General features: G+C 37.5%; 1 protein-coding gene across 1 annotated transcript; it reads left to right on the top strand.

The window, feature by feature from the left end:
* Positions 1 to 2,421: 2,421 nt before the first annotated feature.
* Positions 2,422 to 19,283, top strand: Atet (ABC transporter expressed in trachea). The gene is made up of 12 exons (XM_012366829.2): positions 2,422 to 2,864; positions 7,104 to 7,275; positions 11,665 to 11,897; positions 12,724 to 12,841; positions 12,933 to 13,122; positions 13,227 to 13,434; positions 13,504 to 13,680; positions 13,912 to 14,276; positions 14,508 to 14,676; positions 14,762 to 14,862; positions 14,934 to 15,089; positions 15,195 to 19,283. The coding sequence occupies exons 2-12, from the start codon at positions 7,118 to 7,120 to the stop codon at positions 15,537 to 15,539; spliced, it is 2,220 nt and encodes a 739-aa protein (XP_012222252.1). The 5' UTR covers positions 2,422 to 2,864; positions 7,104 to 7,117; the 3' UTR covers positions 15,540 to 19,283.
* The last annotated feature ends 67 nt before the right edge of the window (positions 19,284 to 19,350 follow it).

The raw sequence follows: 19,350 nt of genomic DNA, 5'->3' as shown, positions 1-19,350 counted from the left end.
AGCGAATACGTTGTATTGCCGTGGACTGGAGATTACACGATGGAGGCAGAAATATGTTATTCTTAACTGCACAGGTGCAAAGTTTGCCGGGAAGGCGGACCTAAAATAGTAGTATGCTCCGCGCTACTCGGCGCGGAGAATATTATGCAAAAATCAAGTGTTCGACGTGTTCCAAAGTCGAAAGAATGTCGAATAGTAAAATCCCGTGGTGGGAAAAATATTAGAACGAGCGAGCTGCGGTTCCTAGGTCTCACATTTTTCTTCTACTAGGTCAATCCATTTCCTGTTCCTAGAAATATCGTCAGCGAGATTTATGAGCCGAGCACGTTAACTCCGAACTATCGCATCTATGCTTCGCAGAAGTACAGAAATCATAAAGTGTTAAGGTTTTCGCAATTTTTTTATTTATCAAACTAGCGTGTAGAGTCGGCTTTTCCTTAATAAAATTATCTAGACAACACAAAAGCATTTGCATCACGAGAGAAAACAGACTCCGAAGAAAGGAAAATATAAACAAAAGGGCAGGAAAATTTACATTAATTTTATTTTACTATTTTATCACTTTTAATTATTTCACGTTAATTTTATCAAAATAAAATTCTTCTGTTATCTTAACTACCCCGCTTGTAGAATGCTTACGAGACTGCATGCGCCAACAAAGGAGTCCTATAATTATTATTAACGAAGTACGTGCTTCCCGAGGTGTTTCTACCGTAAATGTAAACGTAAACAGTGTAATGGACCACGATACACCGTGGCGGAAGTAAGAGGCTCTTGCGTCAAAGCCGAATCCAAACTTTGATCCTCATTCACGAGTGCGAGTGTCCGCCAAGTGGGACCTCCGTTCTACTCCTCTGCATCTCTTTCTCTTATGAACGGACCGAAATCCCGTCATGTTCGCTCGGATGCCTTTGGCCTCGGTGCAAGCATACTCGCGTCGGTGCAACCGTACTCGACGCGTACTACCAGTGGGTTCAGTGCTAGAGTATCGACCTGCGGCATGTGGTGGCTCATTCTCCTTTCTCCCTCGTTGTTTCCCTTCCTCCTCGCACGCGCGCAGAATTACGGCCCTCTCTCTTACTTTCTATCACCGTTTCGCTCGGTTCGCCTGCGCTCTCCGTCACGCTCTTCTAGGATCTTCGTGATTATCATAAAGTGGGAATTCGAATGAACGTGCCCGGGAATCTCGTCCGTAAGATATGGCCTCGCTTTGTCGTGCATGCGCCGACGATCAACAATGTACAGCGAGGAAAAAGCACCCTGCGCAACATCTTTAAAGGCCACGAAATTTGTTCTGTTTGTAAAATGCAAAATCATCGAACAACGAAGATAATCCATAATGAATACTTTATGTATTTCTTTCCAAACCAAACTCAGATAATTAAATTTTTTTTTTTATTTTAATCGCGAATCTGAATTATATTTTATTAGAATTAAAATCAATTGATCAATAATTTATACCTCAAGTAATAAACTGACTGCATTGTTATCATTTTGTTCTCTCAGAAGGAACAATTATGTGAGCAAACACGCGGAAGTCCGCGTGTATCATTATCTTGACTCGTCATGATTACTAGGAAGTGCGCAACAGAAATTTGCGTCTTGGTACGGATAACGGAATTTTGTAGAGGTAAAAAACGATGACGTGTACATAGTTGTAGAGTAATAAATTAATTAAACTAGCATTTGTATTGAAATTGATATTGATATTCCATGATTATAATCGCGCGACAAAGATTAATCCTCGTAATGAAATGCAGATAATTATATTTTTACAGATATTTCTACTTTTTCGGAAATATACTCAATTAAATTATTAGATACATTCTATGTGACGTAGTCATTTCGATGAATAATAAACAATTTCAGATGTTTCATCGTTTAAAGTTCAATTTTACAATAACCCGGATAAGAACTATCTGTGCCGCTGGTGTGTGATAGCGATAAGTAAAAATCGTCAGAAGCAAATAATTATTTGTGAGATCAAATTAGGAACTGGAAGCGAGAAACATAGACACGTTTCCCACGATAATGATTTTTAAATGCTTTCGCGTGTATGTAAAATATTAGCGAACTATCCACAGAAAAATAAATTACGAAATAAATTTTTCTGAATATTCTATGTTTTACGCTTTACAAGATTAATGTTTATCCATTGTTAAAACGCAAAACTCCTTTACAATTTCTTTATGAAAGGACTTATTGAATTAATTTTCCATAAGATAAGAAATATAATAACGCAGCCGCGATAGAAAAGGATAAATATTCTTCAGGAATAAATATTCCATTCGAACGAATAAAGAATCTAACGTAAGAGCAAACAGGGTGCAGATTACCATCACCGTCGCCGTCCCTGGACTCTGCCGCTCACAAACTCAGCTCGCTTTGTCGTCGGTGGAACGGAGTGGAGGTGCATAGCTCGACAGCTGATCGCGGATCGACGCTCTCCCTCGTCAGTCGCAGTATACGTCGCGCTCGGTGCGTCCCAGCCCGATCTGGTCCCGGATCTATCTGGTGCGTGCACGCGTACGCGATCGATCGTCCGTCGTACGACGGAGTCGAAAAGCGATTCCGGAGCGAGTGCGGTGTTACGGACATGACATAGTGATGCGTCAGTAACCAGGCGAAGGGGTCGATACGCGGGGTGGAATAGCAATATCGTGTCGTACCCTTGATTCGATGCGAGGACCAGTGTGATCCGTGATCGCTCTACCTGGCGCACACCTCTGCCTCGCAGTCCGCCTGACAGATCCGAGTGTTTGGCAGGTCGAAGGCGTCTGACAGGCCAAGAGGATGCCAAGTGTCATCGCTGTGGCATGACTACCGGACGTCGTGACGGTAGCTGAGCCCACTTTTGTCCGAGGGTGAGTTTTCCCGTTTGGCGTTTCAGCGTACTCGTAAGATGGACGTTGCAACTTCGGGTGGCATCGTTTTGCCATCCCTGCGAGCCCTACGGCTGTGTCATGGACGCCGCGAATCTAGCACCCCACACACACATCCCCAGCCATCATTATTTCAGTAATTAATTGCGGGACGGGGAGAAGTTGATTTATTCACGAATACACAGGCCGAAGAGGTCCCTTCGGTTATTAACAAATACCTCAATAATTAATTGTAACGCGGCGCAAAGTGATACGTGTGCGGCCGTAAACCGAACGACGAAAGGGGTAATGAAATTAAGCCTCACGTGCGGATGTAATTATGTAAATGCACCGATCGCATAGTCGTACATGGTTTGCCCGGTCATCGACATATCACTCCCCCGCCTTTATCGACGGATGTTTTCTGCCGTACGGAAACATCAACGCCCAATCTTTCTATCTCGCGTTAGATTTGACAATTCGGTTTTCAATGATCGCAGAACTACGGCTTGCAATCACGCAACCTATATAAATTATTGCCGAGACAGCCAATGTCGTGTTATCATTCAGGGTTCGAAACTATTACTTACTTCCACACAGTTCGATAACACAATTACTTCAACTGGGCGTCTTTTACTTCCGCAATACGCGGTGTTATTTGCAGCACACGAACACGGCAAACGTACTTATTTCGATTGTATTTCTAAGTGAGATTATTGTACGATCGTAACATGTTGCTCTTGTATTTCTTTTAGGATTTAAATGCATCGCATTTAAATGCGATTTATTAAAATAAAGCGCTCGACGAACACTACTGTGTCGCATTGTATAAACTGAATCAAAAACTTTTCTCTAATTTCTTCTGCGCAAATAATTTTAGAAATAGAATCAAGATTGTGATGTGGGTTCTATAATTAATCAGCAGCAATCAAACAAGCATATTACGATAAGAGTATTGTACTTGTCGTTTACATATGCGACATTGGAAAGAGGAAAATTTGTGACATATCAATCAAATAATTGTATTTCTATGTGAAAAAAAAGTGTCTATTGCAAGACGTGTTATATTTTTTCATAATTTCTGCATTTCCTGCCATCAAAAAAAAACAAAACTCTTTGAAAAGTATATATATATATATATATATATATATAAAATTAGTATATAAAACTAGAAATTCATAGAGTTATATTATGAAGAATTTCCATAAATTGAGATCTTTGCAATAAATTCTATTAAATATTGTTTAATTTATTGTGAAAATCGTGGCAAGTAGAAAGATCGTCAATTTAATCCAGCGGGTTATTTCGTCAAGATATTTTTGCAAGAGACAACACAATGTAGATAATTAGACTTTTTATCACATTGAAATTAAGATTTTATCAATTGGAATGTCACCAACATTAATTCGAACGAATGCACTTGTCACACTGTCAGCGAGAACACTGTCAGTGATACGAGAAATGAAATTCGATGTGTCCAAACATGACTCATTAAGAGTTTAAACTTTATCGCGATGCATCCAGAGCGGAACTCTTTTTCATATGCGAGCACTTCGGTGATCCCGTACCCTTTATCAAATTTGCGGAATTGATTCTGCCGTGTGCGAGGCATTTAATTAACAAGAGCTCGGCCCGAGCGTCTATTGCCACTGAACCGATCGGGAACGTTTAGCTGTTCAAACAAAGAAGGCCGCTTGACTGCCAGCCAATTCTAGAACGTCATGTTCCGGATGTTGAAACGAACCGAGAGATCTCATCACGATCGTCGCCTGACCCGCGGTTGCTGACACGGGCGATGACGGTGGCAGCGGTATTACGCCTGTGCAATATGCAATTGCGCGTGTCGTGCATCACAAACACGCGACCGGTGTAATTTCTGACGCGTGCACGCCTTGCAAAAATAGAGCCGTGGTATCGCGAGTGGTCTCCACGGCGCACGGTTGCAAATCGATCTTTTCTTCTTCTTTTTTTTTTACGAGATTCCGACACGCGGAAGTTGTAGGATTTTGTGTACACATCAGGAAATATATTCTGAATTTTTATAGTGTACATTGTAAAGATGTGGATTGAATCAACCTTCTTCTGAATATTCAAATAGGTCAATCTTTCTTTCTCTTTTGTCTTTCATTCTTTAATGGATAAATACGTTTTTAATATTTTACTATTCTTTTTCGTGTACCCTACATTTTTTTTCCTTTCTTTTGTCCTCCTTTTGTTCGGTCATTACCCGCCTGCTCTTATACGATATGGATAATCCGTTCTTATCAATAAGAGCAAAATTCAAGTTCGCAATATAAAAGTTATTTCCTTTCAAAGAAAATAAGAACGTCGCAAATAATATCAGTCAGATTGTATCGATTAATTTCTTGAGAGAAAAGACAAGTCCTATCAGAAAGAACAGTATGTTTGCGAAATATAATAAAATTTCTTGTGCGTCATAAGTAGAATTAGAGTTTATACTCTAAAAACTGCTTTAGTACGCATGCAACTATTAAAATGTGCAAAATATGCTCTAAAAATATGCACTAAAAATTGTATTAAATTGCACTAAAATGTATCATTAAATTTATGTAAATTTATATTTATTATTGAGAAATTTAAGTGTTTTCATCTAAAATAATAAATAATAGTCTACAAAAAAAGAACATTTTCAAGAATAAAAGTTTATTGTATACGATAAGGTTAAATATTTTAAAGTCGTTCTTTTTTAAAGTTCTTCAACATTTTTTAAATAAACTTTTTTACGAAGCCAACATTAAAATATGCTATATTATAACAAAGTAACGCATTTTTTCTTTAATTTTACATTTCTTTTACGAGGTCAGTGTTAAAATATGCTCTATTATAATAAATTTACGAAAATATGATGCAGTTATTTAAAAATGTAAAAACATGCATTTGTATGCACAATAAAATTCATCTAAGAGGCTAGAAAATGTGTAATTTGTACAGATAATTAATCAGTAACATATCAGTAACAATCTTTGAAAAAAATATACAAATGGATGGACTGATGCTGACGTCTATCACGATATATAATCGTGACATTTGAGCTTCATTAGGATGCATTTACGGATGCTGAAAGAACCATACCCTTCATTTGATTGAATATCGTATTCTCTCCAAATGAAAGCAATAATTGTTTCAAGTTCGCTGGAATTTTGCTCGTTCAGTGTAATAGCACCGGTTAAGTTCATACATTTGACTTTAAATTGTCTCTCTGATACGCAAAATAATTTCGGTAAAAAATGGATTGTGAGTGAATCTAATTACCAGTATTTTTGTGCAACCGCGTGTCGCGCATTGCGATAACAAGGTGATAAGATATTTTGCTGTTTAGTAATTGTGCATATTCCGCAATAACAATTGGAAAACGTTATTTCGATGTTGTGCGTATTCTATTGCTTATTTAGCTTTGCACGAGAATACGCGTATTATTCTCACAGATTATATGTGTTCTCATCGGCTATGCGTATTTTCGCACAATAATTAATGACACGCTGCATATAATATCTCTCTTTAATAGATTAAAAAGAAGCATATACGTACGTTCAAAAAATCGAGTCTGTTGTTTGTATTAAATCTACAAACATAAAGATAGTAGAATTTCTTCAGCTAACGTGTTGTGTGCGAGAAAGAAATGGATATTTACTATTCTTACATAAAACGTTACGATGGGCAGGAATAAAAAATGGTCTATTATCTCTTATGTACTACATATAGTGTCTAATAATGTTGAATCGATGAGCGGGAGCTTCTTATTCTAAATCTTAAATTATTGAAACGTCTATTTCGTATGCCTTAAGTTTTAAATAATACACACAGCGCTGAAATATTACCAGAATATATTTTTGAGCTCTCCAATTGTAATAAGATATACTTGAAATCAGCGATGATAATCTAAGCAGTGCGTAGCCATGATTTGATTTACGATTAGCGCATGACAATAAGATGAATAACAAACGGGGAAAAATGACTTCACTCCTGATGAAGCCTTGCCACGATTCTCGCAAAACGCCCCGACAATTTTGAGTCATTACTTTAAGCACGAGTATCTTAATGGAATTCCAAGTATTGTACGCTGCCTAATCCTTTTAGCAAAATGTAACTCTAAAGACTTGTCCGTATAAAGGCATTTTTAAACACTTTACTTCTTTTCGAGATAAAAATTAAACGCGCAAAAGTGGCTGGGCGTTATTTAGCTCAATGAAACGTTATTCTAACAATACGATTATATTCCAGCACCATTGGATGAGATGGCTGATCTGAAGAATCTCACCCTGAGTGGGGGCGCAACGTCCAGGTACAACGGCGATGAGCAGGTGCAATTTATTCCGGGTGGTAGTCACCAGGTGACGATCAGATCACCCCCTCCCTCTTTACATTTGGAAAATCTCAACAACGCGGTCCACGGGTAAGAATAATTTATTGCAATTTTCCACTTCGCGCATTATTTGCAATTCAAATTGGAGCTTGATCGGAAAATATAAGATAAACAACGAATTGAGAGAGCGAAATGTTTATCTCATTGATGCAACGATGGAGCATGCATAAAATGTGATAAACAAAACGAAAATCAAATCATATGCAATCAATTTGAATGTCCTTTCGGTAAATAAAGGATCGTTGTATTAAAGCTAGCTAATCTTAATCCGATGCGTGCATTAGCTTGTTTAAATTATGAAACAATACATTATGAATAAACCGAAAGTGAGTTATAATCTTTACACAAATGTAAAAATATACACGGAAAAAAACGAAAAATATTAAGCGTAATTACATAAACTCTTTATCTTACAGTTACACAAGCAGCAAAGTATTGACAATATAATAAAACTGTGCTAATCTTGGATTTATATAAGTAAGATTTATATAAAAAATTCGAGAAAAAAAATGATGAAAACAGAAATAATGAATAAATGCTGATATTAACGCGACTGGCAATTTTTTAAATTTTATAGTTATCTATCTGCAATATATTCAGTTAAGAATCACTAAACAAAAATAAAAATTACTCATAAAAAATGAAGAATAATTTATATGCTACGAGAATTCTTATGTTATTTCGAGATAATATATGATAATAGTAGAAATAAAGTCGCCGTATCGTCTGGCAATCCTTGATTCTGAATGAATCTTCTGAATCCTTGATTCTGACCTTAAAAGAAAAAAATTTATGTTTTGTCCGTCCCCTCGGTTTTTGATCGCCGGTTATATTAGCGATCTACTGATTAGCATTCTACGATACCCTTTATATTATAATATCACCTCATGATTCTCTCGGGAAATACAATATTCGAATAGTATTCAAACTAATATCAATTATCTCAAATATCTCTGCTCACGGCGGCTGATATAATATCCTGATAATGTTTACTCATATCAGTATATAAACAGTTGTACGATTAATATTAACTATCACTTAATATTAAATTCTTGTCATTTTCGAATGCGATTATGTTAAATATATTGCATAGAGAAGACGAGTTTATTAGTAGACTTAAATGTGCAAAATTTATCACGGATTAATTTGTAATTTTTGCGCTATATTTAATTTTTCTGAGATCAAACACAACTACTAATTATATCTGATAAATTTAATAACCATATTCAGATGATTTTTGTTAACTTATCATCTTAAATTGATCTTTGCATCATAATCTTCAAATCAAACTATTATCAAACATAGATTCATTTAAATGAAACGCAGAACTTTGCTTTGAATAAAGGGAGAATACGACCCTCCTGAAGGACAGACCTTTCCCGAACACGCAAACCTTCTCCTTAAACTAAAATCTAAAAGAGATCACAAGGTCTTAGCTTCGATCTACCTTTTTTAAAGTGCACTTAAATTGCGTTTCAGATTCTATTGCGACTAAAAATAATATTCAATCTAAGTGTTAAAGTCTGAAACTCTATTATAAAGTGACGTAATACATAATGTCGATAATATAATTTATTCTTAAATCGTAGGAAAAAAATCGTAAAAAATATATTATCGCTAAGATTAATGATATTTGAAATAAAAAAAAAACATTATTGAAACATAATAAGCTTCTCCTTTCTATGCTTATGCAAACAGCAGGAATAATTAATTAAAAATTCCTTCTGAAGGTCTCCGCTACCGCTTAGTAGACCTAGAATAACAATCGATACTAATTGTCTCGGAGTACAGGCGATCAAAGTCAAGATTCTTGACCTCGTGAAAACTTCGTTCTCTGAATTCGAGAATATCGAGACTGAAACAAAAGACTCGCGCTGGAAATACGCGCAAGGATTCAAATTTATCATAACTTTAATTAAAATTTTCCAAGAAAAGATGTATCGGCACGAAGCAAGACACGTTTGCTTCGGCTTCCACGACTCTGTGACTCATCGTCGAGAGTAGCGATGCAACATACTGGACAAAGACGCGTCTTCTTTGTGACTATCACTCTTTTAAATCAATTGAGCGCATGAAGAAATTGCGTATCCATGTGCTGCTGCACACTTTTACAATTTACCATATGATAATCACATAGAGAATCTTGGGGCAACATCTTCGATTTGTAGACAATTTTTTTTCCAATTACTTTTATATTATTCGTATGAAATGTAATCGACGAAATATGTCTCTTAGCTGTAACTGTTAAATGTCATAGTACAAGCTAGTCACACTTGCAATGCACGTGTAATTCTACGGCGAAATAGAAAGTTAATATTTAATTCCGTATGTTATGTGTGTGTGTATGTGTGTGCTTTAAATTTTTATAGGCTTCTGCTATTATGCCTTAATGTCATACATAAAAAAATCGATAGACAATGAGAAAGACTTATAGGACAAAACTTCGTAGAGGACAAGGCGTTATAAACCTTGGGAATTACGAATACAGAGGAGCGCGTAGAGAATCGATTGGAAGTCTGTCTGCATACAATATTTCAATTATCCGACGTTATCATGCATGAAAATACCAAGATTACACATTAACATTTTCGTTATATTATCTATTTGGCTCACTGTATATAGCCGGAAATATATAGGCGAATACATCTCGAAAAAGTCGATATTTTCTACACTGGCACATATTTCTATATTTGTATAGCAAACAAAAATAATAAATTGATTTGATATTGAAAATATCATTCAGTTTCTAGAATTAATTAATTTATATAAAACTGACATAAATATTTACAAAATAAAATATATGATATATCTTTTTTAATTTGTGCGTGCTGATGAATCCAATGTGAAAGAAGTTAATGCAATTATTTATGATTTTTCATCAAGTTTTTCGTAGTGAGTAATATTCATTACTAGCAATTGTTCCGTAACGAGTTTTATGGATTTTATTCGTTAAACTTTTTACAAAGAATCATGGTTTCGATTATCCAATCAGCGAATAAGTGAGTTACTTATTTTCATTGGCGCCGCTTGTTGAATACAAATCGCTTAGCAATTTTTGCGAAATCATTAAAGTTTTTACTGCATTTCTCTCGGAATTCACTAATTACTAATTTAAATTTTATTTCAGATTCTTATTGATTTATTCGAAAAATGTTTGCCACGAGCGTGGCAACAATAAGCGGATGCTCGCAATAAAAAATGTTTACAGTTCTGACCATGAAATAAACAATAAGAATTGAAAAAAAAATTTCGACGAGCGTGATACGTGCAATTTTAAAAGGTCGCGTCATGATTGTGATTCACTCTATGCAAATTAAATTGCATAGAAACATTTCCTCCTGATAGCAGTGAAGGCATAATGTGTGAATATCACGTCCGATTAGGAGTTGAAAACGCGGTTGCACAAAGCAAATAGATAGAAATTCAGTTATATTTTTATTTCCTTCAATGTTAGAAAAGAGTAAGCTTTCTCTTTCTCTCGCGCCTGTAAAACCGCAGCAGAAATCTGCGTTTGCAACGAAAGACAGTGCGTTCTCAAAATCTATGACAATGCATGACGCGAGTGCGAAGAAAAAACTCAGACGCTTATGTTAATTTCTTATCTAAGCCTCTATTGATAAATTTCAATATTGTACTTTGTAGTATTGTCCATATATGCCGGTGAATATATCCTTTTTTATCAATCTGTTTGCAAAATAATAAAGTAAAAAATTAAAATCTATTGTTAAAATTCAATGTCGCAAACACAAGTATGACGATCATACGCCATTGTGTGTGTGCGTGTATGTGTGTGTTCCCCAAATGCCTTGAATCTAAAAGTAACCGTGAGTTCGATGTTCAATGGTCTGTATGCAATTCTGCATTTATCTAACGTTCAATAGCATTTACATATCCGAAGGCAATCAATCCCATTACTCAATACCACGAATCGGTATCGCTTATCGTGTGCAAAATTGCGAATTGCATTAAAAGATCGAATGGAATGGGCAGCTCCGTTGAATTTAATATCCAATCATCACTTTTTGCAGCATCAATGTCCCGCTTTACGATTTAATTGCGATTTAACGGAATATTCCCTCGCCTAAAATCTCGTCAATTTCAAACAGATCGATATGCATGTGTAATCGTCGCCGTTTACGTATACGCCGCACGTACATTCAGCGCGGCAAGCCTCCAGCGTAGTTATTTAATTTTAACGCGTATGAAATTATGCGCTTTTTAAGCAGACGACAAAAACAATGTAGATTGGCAAACAAAGATTGGCAAACACGAAAGCACTTCGTCTCGAAAACGTATGCAAGCTCAGCAGATATTCCTGCGATACGGTAAACATGTGTTGATAAATGGAGTGCAGGTATTTCGTTATCAGAGCTCAATTAGCGAAGTTTTACGATCGGGTGAAATCTCTTATTGTTACAGCGGCTCGCAGAACAACCTTCACTGCAGTTGCAATGGCACCACGTCAAACGGTGCTGCGGCTGCGGTGTGCACCGGCGGTGTTCTGGCCAGAAAAGTGCCGAACCATAGCGGCGCTAGTCCTGGACAGAGTAACAAAAGGCCGGCGGTATCGCTGACGCATCTCCCGAAGAGACCGCCGGTCGACGTGGAGTTCAAGGACCTGGCCTACAGCGTGTCCGAAGGCAGAAAGAGAGGTGAGGTTTTCGGAGAAGTGAATTAAGGCAATTGCGATTCCGGGCAATTGCGGGGGAAAGTTAATTCTTGTTCTCGCCTACTGCACATCGTTCAATTATCATTACGATCGTTTATTGACAATACGATAACGGAGAACTTGAAGCATAATAAACACGTGTGCACAGTTTTCCCCGCATCTCGAAATAGTATGTATATCGGCACGAGATGTGTTTTCGACTCTGCATCTTTTATCGATCCAAAAATGGCTCGCTGAAAAGCCGTAGATAATTCAAGATGTTAGAGAGGGTTGAAGTGGCGAATCGCGAATACGCGGCGAGCCATTCGGTAGGTCTTTCATCTATCAGTGTGTGTGAACGACCTGACTGAAAAAAAATCGATAGAAATGCACGGGCGTTTCGACGCAAATGCATCATCCGCGGTGAAACTGCACTCGCGTTAAAGAGGTCAGCTAGAAAGGTTTTATCTATCAGAAGAGTATATAATCTCACTATATTTCTGTATAATAGCCTGGTAAATGTCACAAATCTGGCGAGGTTGTAGTGAGAATTTTGGCAATCGAAAATGTGCCAAAATTGAAACATTTATACTTCTATTATAAAATAATGCTCATCCACTGCAGCATTTGTTAAATATGCGAAATAGCAGAACTAGAAAATATAACCGTTTTTTCTACGACGCGTATAATGATATATAAAAAAAGTTTTCATCTTTCAAACGTAAAAATTGTAGGAAAGCATTTTATTGCGAATCCGCATTGAGGATAGAGTTTCAAACTTTATGGGAAAATATCTGTATTTCTATTTTTGTATTATTTCTTCATTGTAGGATACAAAACAATCTTAAAATGCGTGAATGGAAAATTCAGATCTGGAGAGTTGACGGCAATTATGGGACCGTCCGGTGCCGGAAAGAGTACGCTTATGAACGTTTTAGCAGGTTACAAGTAAGTGAGATAATTTTAATTAAAAGCACCAGCACTTTATCAGCGATAAACGATAAAGCTGAACATTTTAATCATCTCCCAATATCTCTAGAACATCGCACTTGAGTGGCTCGGTGCTGATTAACGGGAAAGACAGGAACCTCAGAAGATTTCGGAAGATGTCCTGCTATATCATGCAAGACGATCGACTTCTTCCACATCTGACCGTTTACGAAGCGATGACTGTCTCAGCGAATCTGAAGTTAGGAAAAGATATCAGCGCAACTGCCAAGAAAGTAGTGGTACGACAAGCAGCATATCTTTCTTTTGGCTCGTTTTCTTTTTTTACTCATAAATCCAGATTATTGAAAATTCAATTTTTGAAACGTCCATGAATCGATTGCAGATCGAGGAGATTATCGAAACACTTGGCCTACGCGAAGCCAGCAACACTCAAACTCAGAGTCTCAGCGGCGGACAGAGAAAGAGGCTGTCGATAGCGTTGGAGCTCGTCAACAATCCTCCGGTTATGTTCTTCGACGAACCCACTTCCGGCTTAGATAGTTCTTCCTGTTTCCAATGTCTAAGTTTGCTCAAATCTCTCAGTAGAGGAGGTAACATTTTTTTTTTCGCGAAAACTTCTACGCGCTTAAACAAACACTATACGCCGGGATTCATTACAGGAAGGACGATAATATGTACGATCCATCAACCAAGTGCACGGCTGTTCGAGATGTTTGACCATCTCTACCTACTTGCCGAAGGCCAATGTATATATCAGGGCAACGTCGGTGGCCTCGTGCCCTTCTTGTCATCGATGGGTCTTGAGTGTCCGAGTTACCACAATCCAGCGGATTACGGCAAGTACTCGACAAAGTTCCCATCATTAATCTAAATTTTAACGCTCGCTTTTATATTAAAAAAAAAAACTTCTCTGTTCGGTAAATTAATCCGCAGTAAAATCGAACGCCGTTGTAAGACAGAATTTGAGAATTATTCTCGGAGTTTCATTTACATTAAATTACAAGTGTCGAAAAATTTTGCGAAGCGTCCAAAAGTCACGAGGCGTTAACGAAACTTGATCGGTTCAGTGATGGAAGTCGCTTGCGGGGAGCACGGCGAATGCGTTCACAAGCTCGTGATGGCTGTAAACAACGGCAAGTGCAACAACTATCAGCACTATCAAGCGGGCATCGCCGCGGCGCAGACGGTTTCGAACGACATCGCGAAGGAGTCGCCGCAAGAGCAGACGAAACCGGAGGGTGCTGCTTTGATACCGAACGGTGTCGCGAAGCCACCGCCCGGCACGACAATGATCAATATGCCCGTTTCTTGCACAACCTCATTGCTGGACAGCGCGGAGAGCATAGAACAGAAAGTTGGCTTTCCGACGAACGGCTGGGTGCAATTTTGGATACTGCTTAAGAGAACCTTCTTAGCGCAGATGCGAGACATGGTATGGAATATTTCTTAATCTTTTGAAAAAAAAAAAAAAAAAAAAAAAATTATTCGTAATTAAAATAAGAAATGTTATTACTGCTGAGAATTACAAAGATAGTTGTACTAGCCGTCAAATAGAAGTAGCGCAATTCTAATCACGGAGAAAGATAGTACGCTGCTTGTTATTGGCGTACATCTAATCTGAAAACATTCCGATTTTTATCGCTTTCACTTTGCCTTCTAACAGACACTAACAAGGGTAAGATTGATTTCGCATATAATCGTCGGCTTCCTGATCGGCGCAATTTATTACGATATCGGCAACGAAGCCTCGCAGGTCATGAGTAACGCCGGATGCGTCTTCTTTACGGTGATGTTTCTGATGTTCACCGCTATGATGCCAACCATACTAACATGTAAGCCGGTTTGTAGCGAATCAGCGCCGCCGTGACGCGCGCCGTGGAATTTACTATATCGTCATTTTGTCACTTCTTGTCGCAGTTCCGATGGAAATGTCCGTATTCGTGAGAGAGCACTTGAATTACTGGTACTCGGTGAAAGCTTTTTACCTGGCGAGAACGTTGGCGGACCTGCCGTTCCAAGTGAGTACAACTACTTGCGCCCTCCGCGTCCAATTAAAGATCGCGACTCACGCGATATTAAATTGTTCCAGATGGTGTACTCTATAGCCTACGTGATGATCGTATACTTTATCACATCGCAACCGTTGGAGACGGAGCGCTTTCTTATGTATTTAAATATATGTATACTGACATCGCTAGTCGCACAGTCAATCGGTCTGTTGATAGGAGCAGCAATGAGCGTGGAGGTAATGTCGATGAACGATCGCATTGTGAAAAGGACCAGCAAACGATTCTCTTCCAATTCCTCTAATCTTTTCCCGTAATTCAATCTAATATATTGTTGTTTGCAGACTGGAGTGTTTATCGGGCCCGTAACGTCGGTCCCGATCATCCTCTTTTCCGGCTTCTTCGTTAACTTCAACGCCGTTCCAAAATATCTTAAGTTCCTCTCGTACGTGAGTTACGTGAGGTACGGTTTCGAAGGTGCCATGATCTCCGTGTACGGCTACAATCGGGCGAAACTCAAGTGTTCCGAGTCCTACTGCCACTTCAAAAGTCCGACGAAGTTCCTCGAAGAGATGTCCATGGAGAACGCGGTCTACTGGGTGGACGTCGTCGCCCTGCTCGGCTTCCTGCTCGGTCTCAGAGTGGTCGTTTACTTCGTGCTGAGACTCAAGTTACGATCCCTGCGTTAAATTCTCTGATAATAGTCGAGGACAGACAATAATCGATCACGTCGCGACGCTACGAACGTCATTACACTGAGACTGTGACTTGGGATATCATCAGAAGATCACACTTTCTTAATCGTGTGTAACCAACGACGGAGAAGGGCGATCGCGAGAGGAACGCGTTCGATCTCGAGCGATCGACGACGAGCGCGTGAAGCTATCAAACTGAAACAACGCGGCGAGAATCGCTGCGTAGAATACGAGGGAACATTACACACAGATCATCTTCGATTAAATCAATTATTTAATGTGCGAGCTTGTGATTTGAGTCGTTGGATTTCCGCCGCATACTTTATTATTCGTTTCGTCTACCTCTTTCGCAGAATATTTTTTTATCGATTCCATTTGATGTAGAGCGTCGATGAGCTTCGAAGGGTGCGCTTAATTATTATTAAACGTAGTGGTTACCGCTTACGGTGCCGAACCGAATGATCTCTGCCGTTGGCAAAAGAAGACATTTTATCGTACTTTATTAGTCCGAATAAGAGAAACAGCTACCGAGAGTTGTCGCGAGAGAACACTCGAAGGAATCCGATTAAAGACGAATCATAAAGATGAATCTTAGGTCGCCTAGGTAGGCGTGTGTTTAAGTAAGATAGTACAGGCAGGAATTAGGCTATCTAACGATTTATCCTCAACCGCGCATTAACAATAGTAGACCGACACGCGACGGCAACGCCGTCGATTATCCGAATGAGAGAATATTGAATCGAAAAAAACAGAAAAAAAAAACGTGAACATTTATAGCCAATTACTACGAACTCGCCAAGAGCCTTAGGCCCATTCAGGACTCGTGTCCCTCCAACGAGCGCGTTCAAACGCGCGAGCGCGACGAAATAAGGGTTTCTATAGATAGATAAGTAGAGTAGAACACACACGAATCGTTCAAACGAGTCTTTTATTATATTCTCATCTTATATTATAATAGCGTTATTATAATTCGCTGCATTCATTTCGACTGCGACGGGTATTTTAAAGAATAATAAACGCGTCTTACGGTCATAATGACATTCTTCAACGTACGAACGAGAGCAATTTGCGAAAACCGAAAACATGCTTAATTCGTGAGTTGACGTTTTCGTATTAACGTAAAAATAGGTAGAAAGTGCATCCGACACACGTCTCACACATAATCACACTAACAATCTTTCTTCATATCGTAATTTCATCAACGATTTACTTAATAGCTACGATAATTATAAGGGGAAAAGGAAAAGAGGGGGGAGGGAAAAGGGTTAATTGTAAAAAGCTCACACTTGACCAATCACTAGCTGCCTGAGCGTTGCTTCTAAGTGCGAGTGCTAAATATTGTTACATTTATTATAGTATACATATGTGATTATTCGGAAGGATTTGGAGGAATTGTATAACTGTATAAAGCGACAGAAGAGGATAGATAGCGTGCGTCTGCGCGCGTTAACGAATCTGTAATTAATTAGTACCGATTTTTTATAATAATGTGATTCCTTTCCGCGGCCTATGCACGCATATCATTCTGCGGATTTATTTATCCAGCGACCGACGAAACGGCAGTGATTAAAATTATATCGCAGATATACTTTATTTGTTATCAAATTTATTTTACGCGCAACCAGAATTTACTGCAAACATTAATAATACTAATTAACTTTGATCAATAAGAAAAAATCTATAGAGAAAATATCAATTTATATATATATATAATTATATTGTTATTATATGTTATTCTTTTAGGCTCATTTTATATGGCTACTACTTATTTTATCTACGTTAATGAATAAATAATGATAGCAGAATGATAAAGCAACAAAGTCTATCACGAAAATTAAAATTTAGTTCACGAAAATTTCACGAAAATTAATATTATATCACATCATTTCGTTTGTTAATCGTTTATGGTATTTTCCGTTAAAATTATATGTCGTTGGTAATGGATATATTTTTTTAGCAATTTTGTTACCCACATATACATATAAGTGACAGGAGAACAGTATTTATACTTTGATATTATTTTATTTGACTTGTGAACTATAAGTTAATTTTATGTCTCGATAAAAATATTTAAGATTAGTTGAATACTTAATAAAACATTGATACAAATTTTTGTCGGGATATTATTGTTTTAACTGATCGGGCATTGAAAGTTATCAATTCATTGCGCTATCTCGACTGTGCAATGTTTTTTCTCATGTTATAGTCCGTTGAATTTAAAATAATTTTAGACGGCGCTACAGTAAATGTTACACAATTTCTGAAAAATTTGCAGAGTTCTAATTAAAAATTCTATAATTTTTTTACTTTCCTCATTATATTATTTGAACATAGCTATTATTAAATACATTTCTGTAGCGCTAAAATGTAGAACGAAAGTCGTCTTTTGCTGAAGAATATATGCGCATGCTTTTCGTGTCATATAATCCTAATATTAAAGAAAAGGCGCAGACTGACGAAAGATATGTGTATTAACCTTTGAGGTGAAAAATAAATTTCTATATTTTTAGAATTATATATCTTATATAGTTACATCCATTATTTACACTTGTACTTATTATTCGTCTGAGCAATTCGTCTAATGATATAGTTGCTGCGTTCTGAGAAGAAACAACTATAGAATTCGAGTTTCCTTCGAAATTATTATGTTACCACAACTAATTTTGTATTAATATCAAAAACATATTTGTTTTGTTAATTTTTTATGTTATTGTATAAAACTCGAGTAATTAATCTAGCAAAAAGAAAATGAACAAATGCTTATGCGTTTACGATATTTATAAAAGGTTTGTCTGTCGCGATTGAAAAGTCGTATCAAGATGAAGATACTCTTGTACAATATCCTAATAATAATTTTATATGCGTGATACATTATTAATCATATGATTGTCAACACACTCAGATCTCGGTTTGTTGCTTTCGAAAGTTTATCTTGGAAAAGCGCGTACTATCTTCACATAGCAATAATATTATTTGTAAATGTTTCTCTCGAATTCATCGGTACAATCGAGATCTGAATGTGCATTGTGTCGACGTGTCGATTATTTTTCTTTTCAACGATTACCAATTAATCTTGATCATGCTCGACGATCGTGCTATACTTTCGCGCTTATCAAACTTCCAAGTTAAAGCTGCATAAATCGCACTCGAAAGAACAACGAGCGAGAAAGAAGATCGGGATAATCAGCGATTCGATTATCTGATCCGTGCCGTGAAGATGCGCGCAATGTGTTCAAAACTTCACGAGCGTTTATCGCCAGCCGCGCGAGTTTTTTATTTCAACCGTGACAATCTCGCTCGAGAGAGAGAACACGTGGAAACATACAAGATACGTGTGTGTGTGTTGCAGCATAGGAAATTCTATTCGTAATTCATCGCTTCTGAAAACTATATCACACATCTATACACACATACATACACACACACGTTGATGTACAATGTATAGCGTCAGATCACTCACCGCATACCAATTGTCGCAATCTTTTTCTAGTACTGTAATTTTATATGACGAAAAGAATGTGAATATCGTGTAACTGCGCGCGCGTAATTTTGCAAAGATCAGGCGCAGGCAAAATCTCCTTTTTCGAAATGACGAGAGCTACGGAGGTGTTGCGCGATGAAAGAAAAACAACTCCGACATTTGACGAAACGCTAATGTTTTTCGTATTTTCGTTTTAGCGAGGGATGCCACATTTGTACTAAAGCACAAATGAATAAACGATTGTATCAATGGGTGAATTATCTTTTTTATGTGAAGCCCAACTATCAAAATATTTCATTTTTAATATAGAAATGTGTAAATGTC

This window comes from Linepithema humile, chromosome 4, assembly GCF_040581485.1.
Source record: "Linepithema humile isolate Giens D197 chromosome 4, Lhum_UNIL_v1.0, whole genome shotgun sequence".
NCBI classification, from domain to species: Eukaryota; Metazoa; Arthropoda; class Insecta; order Hymenoptera; family Formicidae; genus Linepithema; species Linepithema humile.
The sequence above is the reverse complement of the archived record's forward strand: the minus strand, read 5'-3'. Positions and strand labels throughout refer to the sequence as shown.